The 14,220-nt window shown below is 45.1% G+C and overlaps 1 protein-coding gene across 4 annotated transcripts in view; it reads left to right on the forward strand.

Moving 5' to 3' along the window:
* Positions 1-14,220, forward strand: part of ALOX5AP (arachidonate 5-lipoxygenase activating protein) — a 75,867-nt gene that overhangs the window by 20,515 nt on the left and 41,132 nt on the right. For 2 of the 4 annotated variants that reach the window (XM_068526839.1, XM_068526842.1), the window contains exon 3: positions 9,751-9,867. The exons of the other annotated variants lie outside the window; for them this stretch is intronic. In XM_068526839.1, coding sequence (XP_068382940.1) covers positions 9,829-9,867 — 39 coding nt within the window. In that variant the 5' untranslated portion in view covers positions 9,751-9,828. The remainder of the gene's footprint in view (positions 1-9,750; positions 9,868-14,220) is intronic. 4 annotated transcript variants of the gene reach the window in all.

The following is a 14,220-nucleotide window of genomic DNA, read 5'->3' on the forward strand; positions in this document are numbered from 1 at the left end:
GATCAGGAAAGGCAGGCAGGAGGGACCCTCCGGGAGGAGCGGAGGGCGATTGCCTAGCCCACTCGGGCTGGGAAGTCTGCTGAGCTCCCAGGCCAGTATTCCCCCCTCCAAAGCCCCCTCCAGGCCGCATGGGTCCTGGGGGCATAGGAGGGAGTCCGGGGAGATAAGGAGAGGCAGGAGGGATGGGCCCTCCCGGAGGAGAGCGCATGGGTTAGCCCCACCCACGTGAGCCCAGGAAGCCTGCTGGACTCCCAGCTGAGGTCCCCTGCCCTCTGAGACCAGGGGTAGGGGGCACGCCTGGGCCCCTTATGTTCCTTGAGCCTAAGCCCCACCCCCCACGGCCCTCAGGGCCTTTTCCAGCCCTGTGGGTCCTGAGCATTGGCCCCGCCCACCACCCAAACCTCACCCGTGCTTAGACCCCGCCCTCCACAGCCAATGCCTTTCCCCCTTTTTTTTCTTTCTTTTCCCTCTTTTTTACTATTGTGGTACTGATGTACCTTCCAGTTGTTGATTCATCTATATTTTTATTTTTATATTCTTTCTAACATATCTGTTAGTTTCCTAGTCTGATTTTATTTTTTACTTTATTATTGTTCTCTTTTTTTTTCTGCCACCACATGCGGAATGTGGGCTCTTGGTTCCCGAGTCGGGGATGGGGCCGAAGCTCCTGCAGTGGAGCTCCAAGTCCAAACCACTGGACTAACAGGAAACCTCAGATCCCAGGGAATATTCATCGGAGTGAGGTCTCACGGAGATCCTCATCTCAGCACCAAGACCCAGCTCTACCCAATAGCCTACAAACTCCAGTGTTGGAAGCCTCAGGCCAAACAACCAGTAAGACAGGAACACAATCCCACTCATTAAAAAAACAAACAAACAAAAAAAACTGAGACAGCAAAAAAGTATGTCACAGATGAAGGAGCAAGGTAAAGACTTACAAGACCAAATAAATGAAGAGGAAATAGGCAATCTTCCTGAAAAAGAATTCAGAGTAATGATGGTAAAGATGATCTAGAATCTTGGAAATAGAATGGAGGCACGGATTGAGAAAATACAAGAAATGTTTAACAAAGATCTAGAAGAACTAAAGAACAAACAAATAGAGATGAACAGCACACTAACTGAAATGAAAAATACACTAGAAGGAATCAATAACAGAATAACTGAGGTGGAAGAACGAATCAGTGAGCTGGAAGACAAAATGGTGGAAATAACTGCCGAGGGGCAGAATAAAGAAAAAGAATGAAAAGAATTGAAGGCAATCTCAGAGACCCCTGGGACAACACTAAACGCACCAACATTCGAATTATAGGGGTCCTAGAAGAAGAAGAGAAAAAGAAAGGGTCTGAGAAAATATTTGAAGAGGTTATAGTCGAAAACTTCCCTAACATGGGAAAGGAAATAGTCACCCAAGTCCAGGAAGCACAGAGAGTCCCATACAAGATAAACCCTAGGAAAATCACACCAAGATACATATTAATCAAACTAACAAAAATTAACTTCTAAGAAAAAATATTAAAAGCAGCAAGGGAAAAACAAAAAATAGCATACAAAGGAATCCCCATAAGGTTATCAGCTGATTTTTCAGCAGAAACTCTGCAGGCCAGAAGGGAGTGGCAGGATATACTTAGAGTGATGAAAGAGAAAAACCTGCAACCAAGATTACTCTACCCAGTAAGGATCTCATTCAGATTCGACGGAGAAATCAAAAGCTTTTCAGACAAGCAAAAGCTAAGAGAATTCAGCACCACCAAACCAGATTTACAACAAATGCTAAAGAAACTTCTCTAGGAGGGAAACACATGAGAAGAAAAAGACCCACAAAAACAAATCCAAAACAATTAAGAAAATGGTAATAGGAACATACATATCAATAATAACCTTGAATGTAAATGGATTAAATGCCCTAACCAAAAGACACAGACTGGCTGAATGGATGCAAAAACAAGACCCATATATACGCTGTCTACAAGAGACCCACTTCAGACCTAGGGACACATACAGACTGAAAGTGAGGGGATGGAAAAAGATACTCCATGCAAATGGAAATCAAAAGAAAGCTGGAGTAGCAATACTCGTATCAGATAAAATAGATTTTAAAATAAAGACTGTTATAAAAGATAAGGAGGGGCACTACATAATGATCAAAGGATTAATCCAAGAAGAAGATATAACAATTATAAATGTCTATGCCCCCAACATAGGAGCACCTCAATGCATAAGGCAAATGCTAACAACCATAAAGGAGAAATCGACAGTAACACAATAATAATAGGGGACTTTAATACCCCACTTTCACCAATGGACAGATCATCCAAACAGAAAATAAATAAGGAAACACAAGCTTTAAATGACACAATAGACCAAATAGATCTAATTGATATTTATAGAACATTCCACCCAAAAGAGGCAGAATACACTTTCTTCTCAAGGGCACACAGAGCATTCTCCAGGATAGATCACATCTTGGGTCACAAATCAAGCCTTGGAAACTTTAAGAAAATTGAAATCGTATCAAGCATCTTTTCTGACCACAACGCTATAAGATTGGAAATCGCTTACAGGAAAAAAACTGTAAAAAACACAAATACATGGAGGCTAAACAGTGCGCTACTAAATAACCAAGAGATCACTGAAGAAATCAAAGAAGAAATAAAAAAATACATAGAAACAAATGACAATGAAAACATGATGACCCAACACCTATGGGAAGCAGCAAAAGCCTTTCTAAGAGAGAAGTTTATAGAAATTCAGTGTCACCACAAGAAACAAGAAACATCTCAAACAATCTAACCCTACACTTAAAACAACTCGAGAAAGAAGAACAAAGAAAACCCAAAGTCAGTAGAAGGAAAGAAATCATAAAGATCAGAGCAGAAATAAATGAAATAGAAATGAAGAAAACAATAGCAAAAATCAATAAAACTAAAAGCTGGTTCTTTGAGAAGATAAACAAAATTGATAAACCTTTAGCCAGGCTCATCAAGAAAAAAAGGGAGAGGATGCAAATCAATAAAATTAGAAATGAAAAAGGAGAAATCACAACTGACACTGCAGAAATACAAAGGATTATAAGAGACTACTACAAACAACTATATGCCAATAAAATGGACAACCACGAAGAAATGGACAAATTCTTGGAAAGGTACAATTTTCCAAGACTGAACCAGGAAGAATTAGAAAATATAAACAGACCTATCACAAGTAATGAAATTGAAACCGTAATTAAAAATCTTCCAAGAAACAAAAGTCCAGGACCAGATGGCTTCACAGGCGAATTCTATCGAACAGTTAGAGAAGAGCTAACACCGATCCTTCTCAAACTCTTGCAAAAAATTGCAGAGGGAGAAACACTCCCAAATTCATTCTACAAAGCCACCATCACCCTGATACCAAAACCAGAAAAAGATATCACAAAAAAAGAAAATTATAGGCCAATATCACTGATGAACATAGTTGCAAAAATCCTTAACAAAATACTAGCAAACAGAATCCAGCAACACATTAAAAGGATCATACACCATGATCAAGTGGGATTTATCCCAGGGATGCAAGGATTCTTCAATATACGCAAATCAATCAATGTGATACACCATATCAACAAATTAAAGAATAAAAACCATATGATCATCTCAATAGATGCAGAAAAAGCTTTTGACAAAATTCAACACCCATTTATGATAAAAACTCTCCAGAAAATGGGCATAGAGGGGACCTACCTCAACATAATAAAGGCCATATATGACAAACCCACAGCAAGCATCATACTCAATTGTGAAAAACTGAAAGCATTTCCACGAAAATCAGGAATGAGACAAGGATGTTCACATTCACCACTCTTATTCTACATAGTGTTGGAAGTCCTAGCCATGGCAATCAGAGAAGAAAAAGAAATAAAAGGAATACAAATTGGAAAAGAAGAAGTAAAACTGTCACTATTTGCTGATGACATGGTACTATACATAGAATGTCCTAAAGATGCCACCAGAAAACTGCTAGAACTAATCAATGAATTTGGTAAGGTTGCAGGATACAAAATTAATGCACAGAAATCTCTGGCATTCCTATAACCAACACTGAAAAATCAAGAAGAGAAATTAAGGAAACACTCCCATTTACCATTCCAACAAAAAGAATAAAATACCTAGGAATAAATCTGCCTAAGGAGGCAAAAGACTTGTACTCAGTAAACTATAAAACACTGATGAAAGAAATCAAAGATGACATAAACAGACAGAGAAATATACCATGTTATTGGATTGGAAGAATCAATATTGTGAAAATGACTATACTACCCAAAGCAATCTACAGATTCAGTGCAATCCCTATCAAACTACCGGTGGCATTCTTCACAGAATTAGAACAAAAAATTTTACAATTTGTATGGGAACACAGAAGACCCCGAATAGTCAAAGCAATCTTGAGAAAGAAAAACAGAGTTGGAGGAATCAGGTGCCTCGACTTCAAACTATACTACAAAGCTACAGTAATCAAGACAGTATGGTACTGGCACAAAAACAAATATAGATCAATGGTACAGGATAGAATGCCCAGTGATTGATAAACCCACGCACGTATGGGGAACTAATTTATGACAAAGGAGGCAAGAACATACGATGGAGAAAAGACAGCCTCTTCAATAAGTGGTGCTGGGAAAACTGGACAGCTACATGTAAAGAATGAAATTAGAACACTCCCTAACACCATACACAAAAATAAAGTCACAGTGGATTAAAGATTTAAATGTAAGACCAGGCAGTATAAAACTCTTAGAGGAAAACATCGGAAAAACACTCTTTGACATAAACCACTGCAAGATCTTTTTTGACCCACCTCCTAGAGTAACAGAAATAAAAACAAAAATAAACAAATGGGTCTTAATTAAACTTAAAAGCTTTTGCACAGCAAAGGAAACCATAAACAAGAGAAAAAGACAACCCTCAGAATGGGAGAAAACATTTGCAAATGAAGCAACAGACAAAGGATTAATCTCCAAAATATACATACCTCATGGGGCTCAATGTCAAAAAAACCAACAAACCAGTTAAAAAATGGGCGGAAGACCTAAGTAGACATTTCACCAAGGAAGACATACAGATGGCCAAGAGGCACATGAAAAGATGCTCAACATCACTAATTATTAGAGAAATGCAAATCAAAACTACAATGAGGTGTCACCTCACGCTGGTCAGAATGGCCGTTATCAAAAAATCTAAGGGCTTCCCTGGTGGCACAGTGGTTGAGAATTCTGCCTGCCAATGCAGGGGACGCGGGTTTGAGCCCTGGTCTGGGAAGATCCCACATGCCGCGGAGCAACTGGGCCCGTGAGCCACAATTACTGAGCCTGCGCGTCTGGAGCCTGTGCTCCGCAACAAGAGAGGCCACGATAATGAGAGGCCCACGCACCGCGATGAAGAGTGGCCCCCACTTGCCGCAACTAGAGAAAGCCCTCACACAGAAACGAAGACCCAACACAGCCAAAAATAAAAATTAATTAATTAATAAAAAAAAAAAAAAGAATGTCCTGGAGGGATTGCTTAAAAAAAAAAGAAAAATCTAGAAACAGTAAGCACTGGAAAGGGTGTGGTGAAAAGGGAACCCACCTGCACTGTTGGTGGGAATGTAAATTGATACAACCACTATGGAAAACAGTATGGAGGTTCCTTAAAAAACTAAAAATAGAACCACCATATGACCCAGCAATCCCACTACTGGGCATATACCCTGAGAAAACCATAATTCAAAAAGAGACACGTACCACAATGTTCATTGCAGCATTATTTACAATAGCCAGCACATGGAACCAACCTAAATGCCCATCGACAGATGAATGGATAAAGAAGATGTGGCACATATATACAATGGAATATTACTCGGCCATAAAAAGAAACGAAACTGAGTTATTTGTAGTGAGGTGGATGGACCTAGAGCCTGTCATACAGAGTGAAGTAAGTCAGAAAGAGGAAAACAAATACCATATGCTAACACATATATATGGAACCTAAAAAAAAAAAATTGGTACTGATGAACCTAGTTGCAGGGCAGGAATAAAGATGTAGGCATAGAGAATGGACTTGAGGACATGGGGTGGGAGGGGAAAGCTGAGGCAAAGTGAGAATAGCATGGACATATATACACTACCGAATGTAAAATAGGTAGCTAGTGGGAAGCAGCTGCATAGCACAGGGAGATCAGCTCGGTGCCTTGTGACCACCTAGAGGGGTGGGATAGGGAGGGTGGGCGGGAGACGCAAGAGGGAGGAGATATGGGGACATATGTATGCATATGGCTGATTCACTTTGTTGTACAACGGAAACTAACAAACAGTACTGTGAAGCAATTATACTCCAATAAAGATCTATTTTAAAAAATGAGCTTTCATGAAGTTTGCTTTAGCAGTCGTAGGTCCCAGTGTTCCAGGACAGCAGTGAAGGAAAATATTCCACCTGATAACTAGACCCATGTGCCAAACAATGGGACTAGCCAGGTGTTCTTATTCATGGATCAAAAAAATACGGTAATGATAAGAATAGTCCTGATTCCCTGGGAATTAATATCTGAGCATGATTTCATTTTTTCCCTTGTTTTTGGAAGATTAGCAGGTGCTGGATTCCTTGGAGTCCCTAGTGTTGAATCACTGGTGTACCTGTCCTCTCCAGGCCGGCTACCGTGGTCCAGAGAGGGGACAGCCAGCACTGAGCAGTCCAAGGTGAGGACTGGCCCATTTCCTTTCTGAGGGAAGCACACTGCCGAGACTTTTTACCTAGAGAATTTCAATGCATCCCTGTTCCTGTTTCCTTTCTTGGCTCTCAATTGCCTGCATAGAAAGAGGGAGAGATTGGCAAGGATGTTTTGTTCTGGGGATCAGGGGACGGTGTCCAGATCTTGCTGGACAAAAAAGACACAGCTTTTTAATCTCTGGTGTAGTTTGTGGTGGTTCCTGTGCTCTCAGCAGCTCCTATAGCAGAAGCAAGGGTCCTGCCCCTCACACGCTTGCAGAGGACCATCTCCTGAATCACTCTCAGAATTTGCTGTTGCTGCCGTGCTACCAGCTGCGTTATAGTCATCTTTGTGCTCGTTTGTCTCCTCCACTGGATTACAAAGGTCTTAAAAGGAGAAACTCTCTTGTTCATCTTTGAATCCCCACAGTAGGTGCGTGAACGAGTAAATGAATGAATGCATGAATAGGAACCATCACAAGAAAGCTGAGAAGAAAGTGGAAGGATTGGGCCATAAAATCTTTATAAAATCTTATTTTAAAATACTTTCAGTAATATTCTAATGCACTGAGTTTACAGAATAGAGATTTTTAAATGTGGTGCCATTTGTCCAGTCATTTGGGAGAAGTTATCAATGTTTCGCTAGGCTGAAAACTCCGTTGGAGCAAGAAACATGTCTGTCCCCAACAGCTAGCACATAGTAGACCCGTAGTATGATGTTAAATGAAATAGTCTCTTCCCAGTCTGGCAGGAAGAAAGACACATTCAATTCAATTTAATTTCTGTTTTATAAATATTTATTTTTGGCTGCATTGGGTCTTTGTTGCTGCGAGCAGTCTTTCTCTAGTTGCGGCAAGAGGGGGCTACTCTTCCTCGCGGTGCATGGGCTTCTCATTGCGGTGGCTTCTCTTGTTGCGGAGCACAGGCTCTAGGCGCACAGGCTTCAGTAGTTGTGGCATGCGGGCTCAATAGTTGTGGCGCACGGGCTCAATAGTTGTGGCGCACGGGCTTAGTTGCTCCGCAGCATGTGGGATCTCCCCGGACCAGGGCTCGAACCCGTGTCCCCTGCACTGGCAGGCAGATTCTTAACCACTGTGCCACCAGGGAAGTCCTCAATTTAATAAATTTTTTATAGAGCATCTTCTTCAAGTATTTTGCCAAGGACTGGGTGAAAATGCAAATGTCAGGGATTTTCTCCTTAGGAGTTTTCAGTCTTTTGGAGGTAGATACATTTGCACCCAACTATAATACAAGGCAGAGTGTGATAAGTACTGCAACGGAAGTAAAAGTGCTAAGTGAACCAGGAGATTATTAAAGCTTATGGGATCTGGGTTGCCTTCATGGAAGAGTGAGCTCTGGCAGAACTGGGAAGATTTGGGCAGCTAGGAGTGGGAGGAGGGTCATTTTGAGTGGCTACCATGCAGGGTGCCCAGGATGGGAGGGTGAGGGTCACGATGGAAAAGCATGGCAGCCAGCCTCCAAGGTGGTGCCCGGTGGTCCTCGCCTTGGGGCATTCATGCTCTTTCATAGTCCTCCCAACACTGTATGAAGGTTGGTCTGTGTGACCAACTAAATATAGTGGAAGTGATGGTGTGTGGCTTCTAAGGCTAGGTCATAGAAAATGTTTCCACTTCCCTTACTGGATTTTGGATTGCCTGCTCTGGGGAAGCCAGCCATCCTGTCATGAGACATACACGTGGCGTCGGGAGAGACCCATGTCGGGGAGGAACTCAGGTCTCCTGCCAACAGCCAGCACCCACTTCCTGTCCCCGTGAGCGAGCCACCTTGGAAGTGGATCTTGCAGCCCGAGGTCCAGCTTTCAGACGACTTCAGCCCCTGCTGACAACTTGACTGAAACCTCCTGAGAGACCCAAGCCAGCACTGCCCAGCTAGGACATGCCTGAATTTCTGACTCACAGAGAGGGAGAGATAATAAATGTTTTCTTTGTCGCTTTAAGCCACTCATTTGGGGGGTAATTTGTTTTGCAGCAAAAGATACAGAAATGAAGGAGGCTAGGGGATTCGTTTGGGAAGAGCCTTGAGTTTCAAGGCTTTGCCATGGTGTTGTGTGCAATGGGAGCAATGTTTTTTGTTTGTTTGTTTTGCTTTGTTTAAAAAAAAACACAAAGGGGACTTCCCTGGTGGTCCAGTGGTTAAGACTCCGTGCTTCCAATGCAGGGGGCCCAGGCTTGATCCCTGGTTGGGGAGCTGAGACCCCACATACCGTAACTAAGCCCATGCATTGCAGCTACTGGGCCCGCGGACTCTAAAGCTGGCGCGCCACAGCGAAGACCCAGTGCAGCCAAAATAGTAAATAAAAAAAAAATTTTTTTTAAATAATAAAAAGAAAACAAACACAAAGAATGATAATTCTGATGATGTGCATAGTATCGGTTGTCAAAAGGAGTGACCGGAGGTGGGAAGGTAATTTCGGAGGCCACTGCAGTAGTCCAGACAAGTCGTAATGAGAGTCTGAACGCAGACACTGTTAGGGGGGTGGAAAGAGACACCTCTGGGGCAGGTCCATGAGACCCTCGACGTGGGGAGGAGTGTGAAGGAGCAGAGGAGGGTGACGCCTTGGTTGGGAGCCTGGGGGCGCGGGAGGGCCAGGATCTCATTTACCCCAAGAGGAAACAGGAGTGAGCGCTGGTGTGGAGGCCTGGCTGGTAGGAGAGAAGCTGTGTAGACGTCCAGCAGCGGGGACTGGGCACCGGGCTCGTTCACAGACCAGACTGGCTGAGAAACCTCTCCCTGAAGGGTGGGGCTTTCCATGTCAGAGCATCTCTTCCTCGATGCCAGGTGTTCCCCGGTGACAGCTCCTGCCATGGAGATTATTAGTGTGTGACCTTTCCCAGCCTGAAGAGCAGAATCCCCTTCCAGGAACTTGTTCCCCAGCAGACAGTCAGTGAGCCTCAGGGGAGGGAGCTGCCGGGGCCTGACCGGCCAGAGTCTGTGGCAGCGCCGGTGTGTGTGGGAAACAGGAGGTCAGACCCCGGGTTTTACAGAAAGCCTCCGTCTCCCTCCCTTCTAGGGTACCAAGTTCCATGCAAATCAGAGGCTGAAAAATAAAAAGCCCTGTCCATAAACCCCAAGTGGAAGGGAGCGTCTCATGGAATTGCCTTACATGACGGTGACATCAAGCCTGGAGGTAATACTTGGCAAGATAATGTTAGGAAACCACCAGGACATAAACATTGCTTTTAAAGATCCTAGAACAGGCCCGAGCAAAAGCACTCTGGGATTCGTAACATGCTTTCTTGCAACAAATAGAGTCTGATTTGGAGCAAAGCAAGAAAGCACTGAGGGAAACTTGAGAAAGAGTGAAGAGTGTCTCAGACGGGGTCTGCAGCCCCCGGCCACAGCGGGGCGGTGGGAGGATACACCTGGCTGTGGTCCCAGAGTTGTGAGTCCTCTGCAAGGGATCGTGTGTTAAGACCGTGTGTTTTCATGTTTATGGTCATCTGAACAGATGGAGATAAGCCTATTCTGTGCTCTCCAATGACCCCCTCAGTTAGGAGTACTACTTTGCCACCTCAGGACCCGTATCCATAAATGGGTTTATAATCGTTTTGATGCCAAGTGGCATTTTTAAAAGTGGTTGCAGATTAATGGAAAAGACAAGAGATGGATTTCATACGAAACAAAGTATTTGCGTCAAGTGAAGGACAAGAGACATCTCAGTGCCTGGCATGAGTGAAGACGTAGCAGCAGGTCACACCAAGAAGCCAAGGAAGTTGCCTGACAGGCAGGGCCACCTCTGTGGTTTGACGGAATTAGGGTTCAGCAAAACAATAACATCTGTCACTCTGAACTAACGTGGTTCCCTGGAATTTTAGGGTTTGGAAGCTTTTTGCATTTAATTTGCAGCTAGTCAGGTGGAAGAAAATGCAGGTGAAGTTTGCTTGGAGGACAGTCCCCTCAGGGCACTGAGCTCCACATGCCCAGTTCTTCTCCCTGGCTTTCTGGGAGAATCCCCTAGAAATACCACGATCACTGTTCCTGCTGAGCTGGAGTCTGATAAGCACAATTTCTTTTACTTTCTAAAGCAAAGTTTTTCTAGGAGATGTGTGACTCCACCCGAAGAAGAAAGAGCCACTATTGTGGGGATATAATCCGCAAAATCACCACCAGCACCAGCACCATCATCATTGTCAAAGCATTTATCAATACTTGGCATGTGCCCTAGGAACTGCAGTAGGTATTAGTGATGGCATGTGTTGTTGTTTTTCAATGGGAACCGCATGGATGCTGTGGGATCAGAACACAAGATCTTATTGCTGATGCTGTGAAAGCCCCACAGAAGTCTACCCCAGAGGGTGAGGGGCAGATGCACAACTGTGGGATTTTGTTCCTGGAGCCCCAGCTGGGCTGGGCTAGGCTGGGGGTAAAGGGGCCAGAGGACAAGACTATATGTGTTGGGTGGTAATAAATGGGCAAGGGAAGTGGCCTTCCATAAGAAGGTCCTATACTGCTGTGAAAACGGCTTCGAGGTGAAACCATACCCCTGCAGCATGTAACGGCTGGAAACCAGGATGGGGACAGAAACACAACGAGACCTCAAATGGGGTCAAGGCACCAGGTATAACCCCTCCTCTCCCCTTAGCAGACCCAACTCATACGTTAGTTTGGGCCTCTTAGAGCTTCAAAGATTTAGGTACGTTTGTTCACACACCCAGTTTCCTGGCTGTGAGTTTCTAAAGCTCGTCCCATGATGCCTGGAATACCCGAAAGCCTACCTTCCCTTGTCCCTTGAGTGTCCCCTCAGGAAGAAGCACATGTGATCTATTTCCACCCTGTACACAAAGCTCCATCTTTTCAGTAGTCTTCCCACCCACCTGCACAAGAAAATCCAGTTAAACTATGGGATCAATGCAATTAATTTGACTGTGCTTGTGAAGGTTTAAGGACTTACGAAAGGAGGTCACACTGTATGCCACACTGCCTTCTGTCCGCTCTTCATTTCACCTTTATTATCTTTCTTTTTGCTCTGGTTCTTCCTTCCTGAATCAACGACGGATTACATTTGGTAGCATTAATAAAAACCTGACCACAGCGCTTAACCAAATAGGGTAATTTGTTTTTTGGAGGTGTTGTTTACATGATGTAAATTCCACACAGTTTAAGTGCACAGTTCAATGAGTTTTCACAAGTGTAAGGTAGCTATCTAAAACCACCCACTCAAAATAGAAAACATTGGTATCACCCTAGAAAATGACCTCATGTCCCTTCCTTGTCAATCTGGGTCCCCTGTCCCCAGGCAAAAACAGTTTGGATTTTTCTCACCATAGCTAAGTTTTGCCTGTTTCTAGCACCTCATATGAATAGAGTAATACAGAATGTATTCTTTTGTGCTGACTTCTTTTGTTCAAAATAATATTGCTCTGTTGGCAACCAGAGTGGTCCCAGAATCTCCATCCAACTCCACCTACTTCCAAACCAAGTTTCTTCTAAAGTTTTGTTCCATAAATCTGAACATGGGGCCACCCTCCTCGCAAACTGAGAGTTTGAGGGATTCTTATCTGCCTTGCATTAAATAACTGTGATCTCCCTGAGTGGTACCTCTGCGCCCTGGCTCTTTATAAATGGACGCTGAATAAGCATTAGGGTAAGTGATGGATTTACTAACCTTAGAACAAAAGACCTGAGCTGAGTGTTCAGATTGACGGAGAGCTTAGAACGTCGCTCCGCCCCTTTGGAGGGAGAAGCCAGGCGATCCTTTCTGCTCTCCTGAGGAAGACACTCGGAGGCAGTGACTGTATTCCCTCCTCATGAGTGGCCTCTCCAGGACCAAGGGCGAAGGGGGTGGAGCAAGTGGGGGGGAGACTCGAGGAGTAAGTGTGGGTGCCACCGTGTATGGACACTGGTGGGATCGCTCAGCGTGAGTGGTCCATTTTCCGAGCCCTCATTCATTCTTTCCTGCCCTCCCCGCATTCCCAGTCTCCTCCTGAGAGAGGCAGGGGGCTGGCAAGGGGCCTGGCGGGAGGACTGCCAGCTGCCCTGGGTCGGAGGAGCTCCCGGGACCCAGCACCTCGTGGGCAGCCTGCGGACGGCTCTCACGATGCTTTGGGCAGGAGGATGGTCGACTTGGGGAGCATTGGTAGGAGGTTCTGTTGGGGGCTTTTGTGGCCTCTGAGAAGCCAGCTTGCCACTGGGCCCTGGGCACTGGGCAGAATGTCTCCACTTAGCTTACAGGCTGTGGCTCCTGTTGGGAAATTCATCTTACTCTGTGAGCAGTGCCACTCCCAGCATCATTACTCACCGTGGTACTGTGCTGGGTTCCCCTTTTGGAACCTGCATCAAGGTTGTGAGAGACTGTCCCTTGGCTGGGGAGAGGGCACCTTGTGGTCAGATCCCTTCTCGATTGGCTATGGCTCACAGGCTGTAGCAGGGCTGCCCTCTTCCCTGGCTTCGCCACCTTGCTCCTTCCCCAGGTTGATGTGCGCCATGGACGGGTTGCCTGAGCCTCCAGGGCCTCCAGAAGAAGTAACTAAGTTTCACTGGCTTTGGAGTCGACAGGACTGGCTTTGAGTACCATGTTTTTATTTGCTTTGTGACTTTAGTCAAGTGACTGGGGTTCTCTGAGCTTCAATTTCCTCATCTGTAAAAAGGGCGATAACAATAGGGTTTTGTCCATGTTAAATGAGGCATTGGATGAAAAAGCTCTTGGTACAGTGTCTGGTGCATTTGCTGCATTTGCTCTATGTTAGCTTTTATTCTAAGAAACATTCTAAGACCACATAGTTGTGCCACAGTGCACTGGCCAGAGTGAAGGTGGTAAGGGTCTTCTCGAGCACTGGGGGCAGAGAATATCTCCATGCCCAGTTTTACTTGCTCCTGAGCCTGGAGGCCTCCCTGTCAGTACATGCAGAGGAAAAGGCGGCAGTAACCTCCAAGGCCTGTAGGTGGACCAGGGAGGCTGGGACGTGACTTACGGGGTGGGAAGTGGTCCAGGCGCCCTGCTGCCCTGCCCCGGTGGCTCCTCCTGGCTTGAGCCCCCGTGGAAGCCGTCCTCATGGTGGGAAGGGCCCATCCATCAGGATGTGTTTCGAGGCCAGAACAGTTTGAAAAGCTCCCCGTCGAGTTTCCTTCTGTAACACAGCATCCCTTTCCTCTCTTGGGCTTCTTTTCAGGAACTAATGTTCAGGCAAGTGGCCCCTTGACTTCTAGGATGATCCCGTCCTGGCTACCAAATCCAACATTCAAAGTGATAAGAAAAATACATGGTCATAGTCAAATAGGAATGTCAGCATTTAAGGGCCTGATGATCACTGTGATGCTGAGTTGGGGGCAACATCTGCCAACTCGTGACATCGAGGCTATGCCCCCCGTCAGAGCTGAGCTGCCTGCAGGGGTCCGAGTCACTGGGCCTGTGATGTTGGAGTGATGAGAGCTACCAGCCCAGAGGAAGCGATCCCCAGGGGCCAGGGGAACCCCACTGGGAGACATGCTCCTTTGTCAGTTTCACAGGGTCTGGGCTAGTTTTTACATGTTTTCCAACCAT

Source organism: Eschrichtius robustus, chromosome 18, assembly GCF_028021215.1.
Source record: "Eschrichtius robustus isolate mEscRob2 chromosome 18, mEscRob2.pri, whole genome shotgun sequence".
NCBI classification, from domain to species: domain Eukaryota; kingdom Metazoa; phylum Chordata; class Mammalia; order Artiodactyla; family Eschrichtiidae; genus Eschrichtius; species Eschrichtius robustus.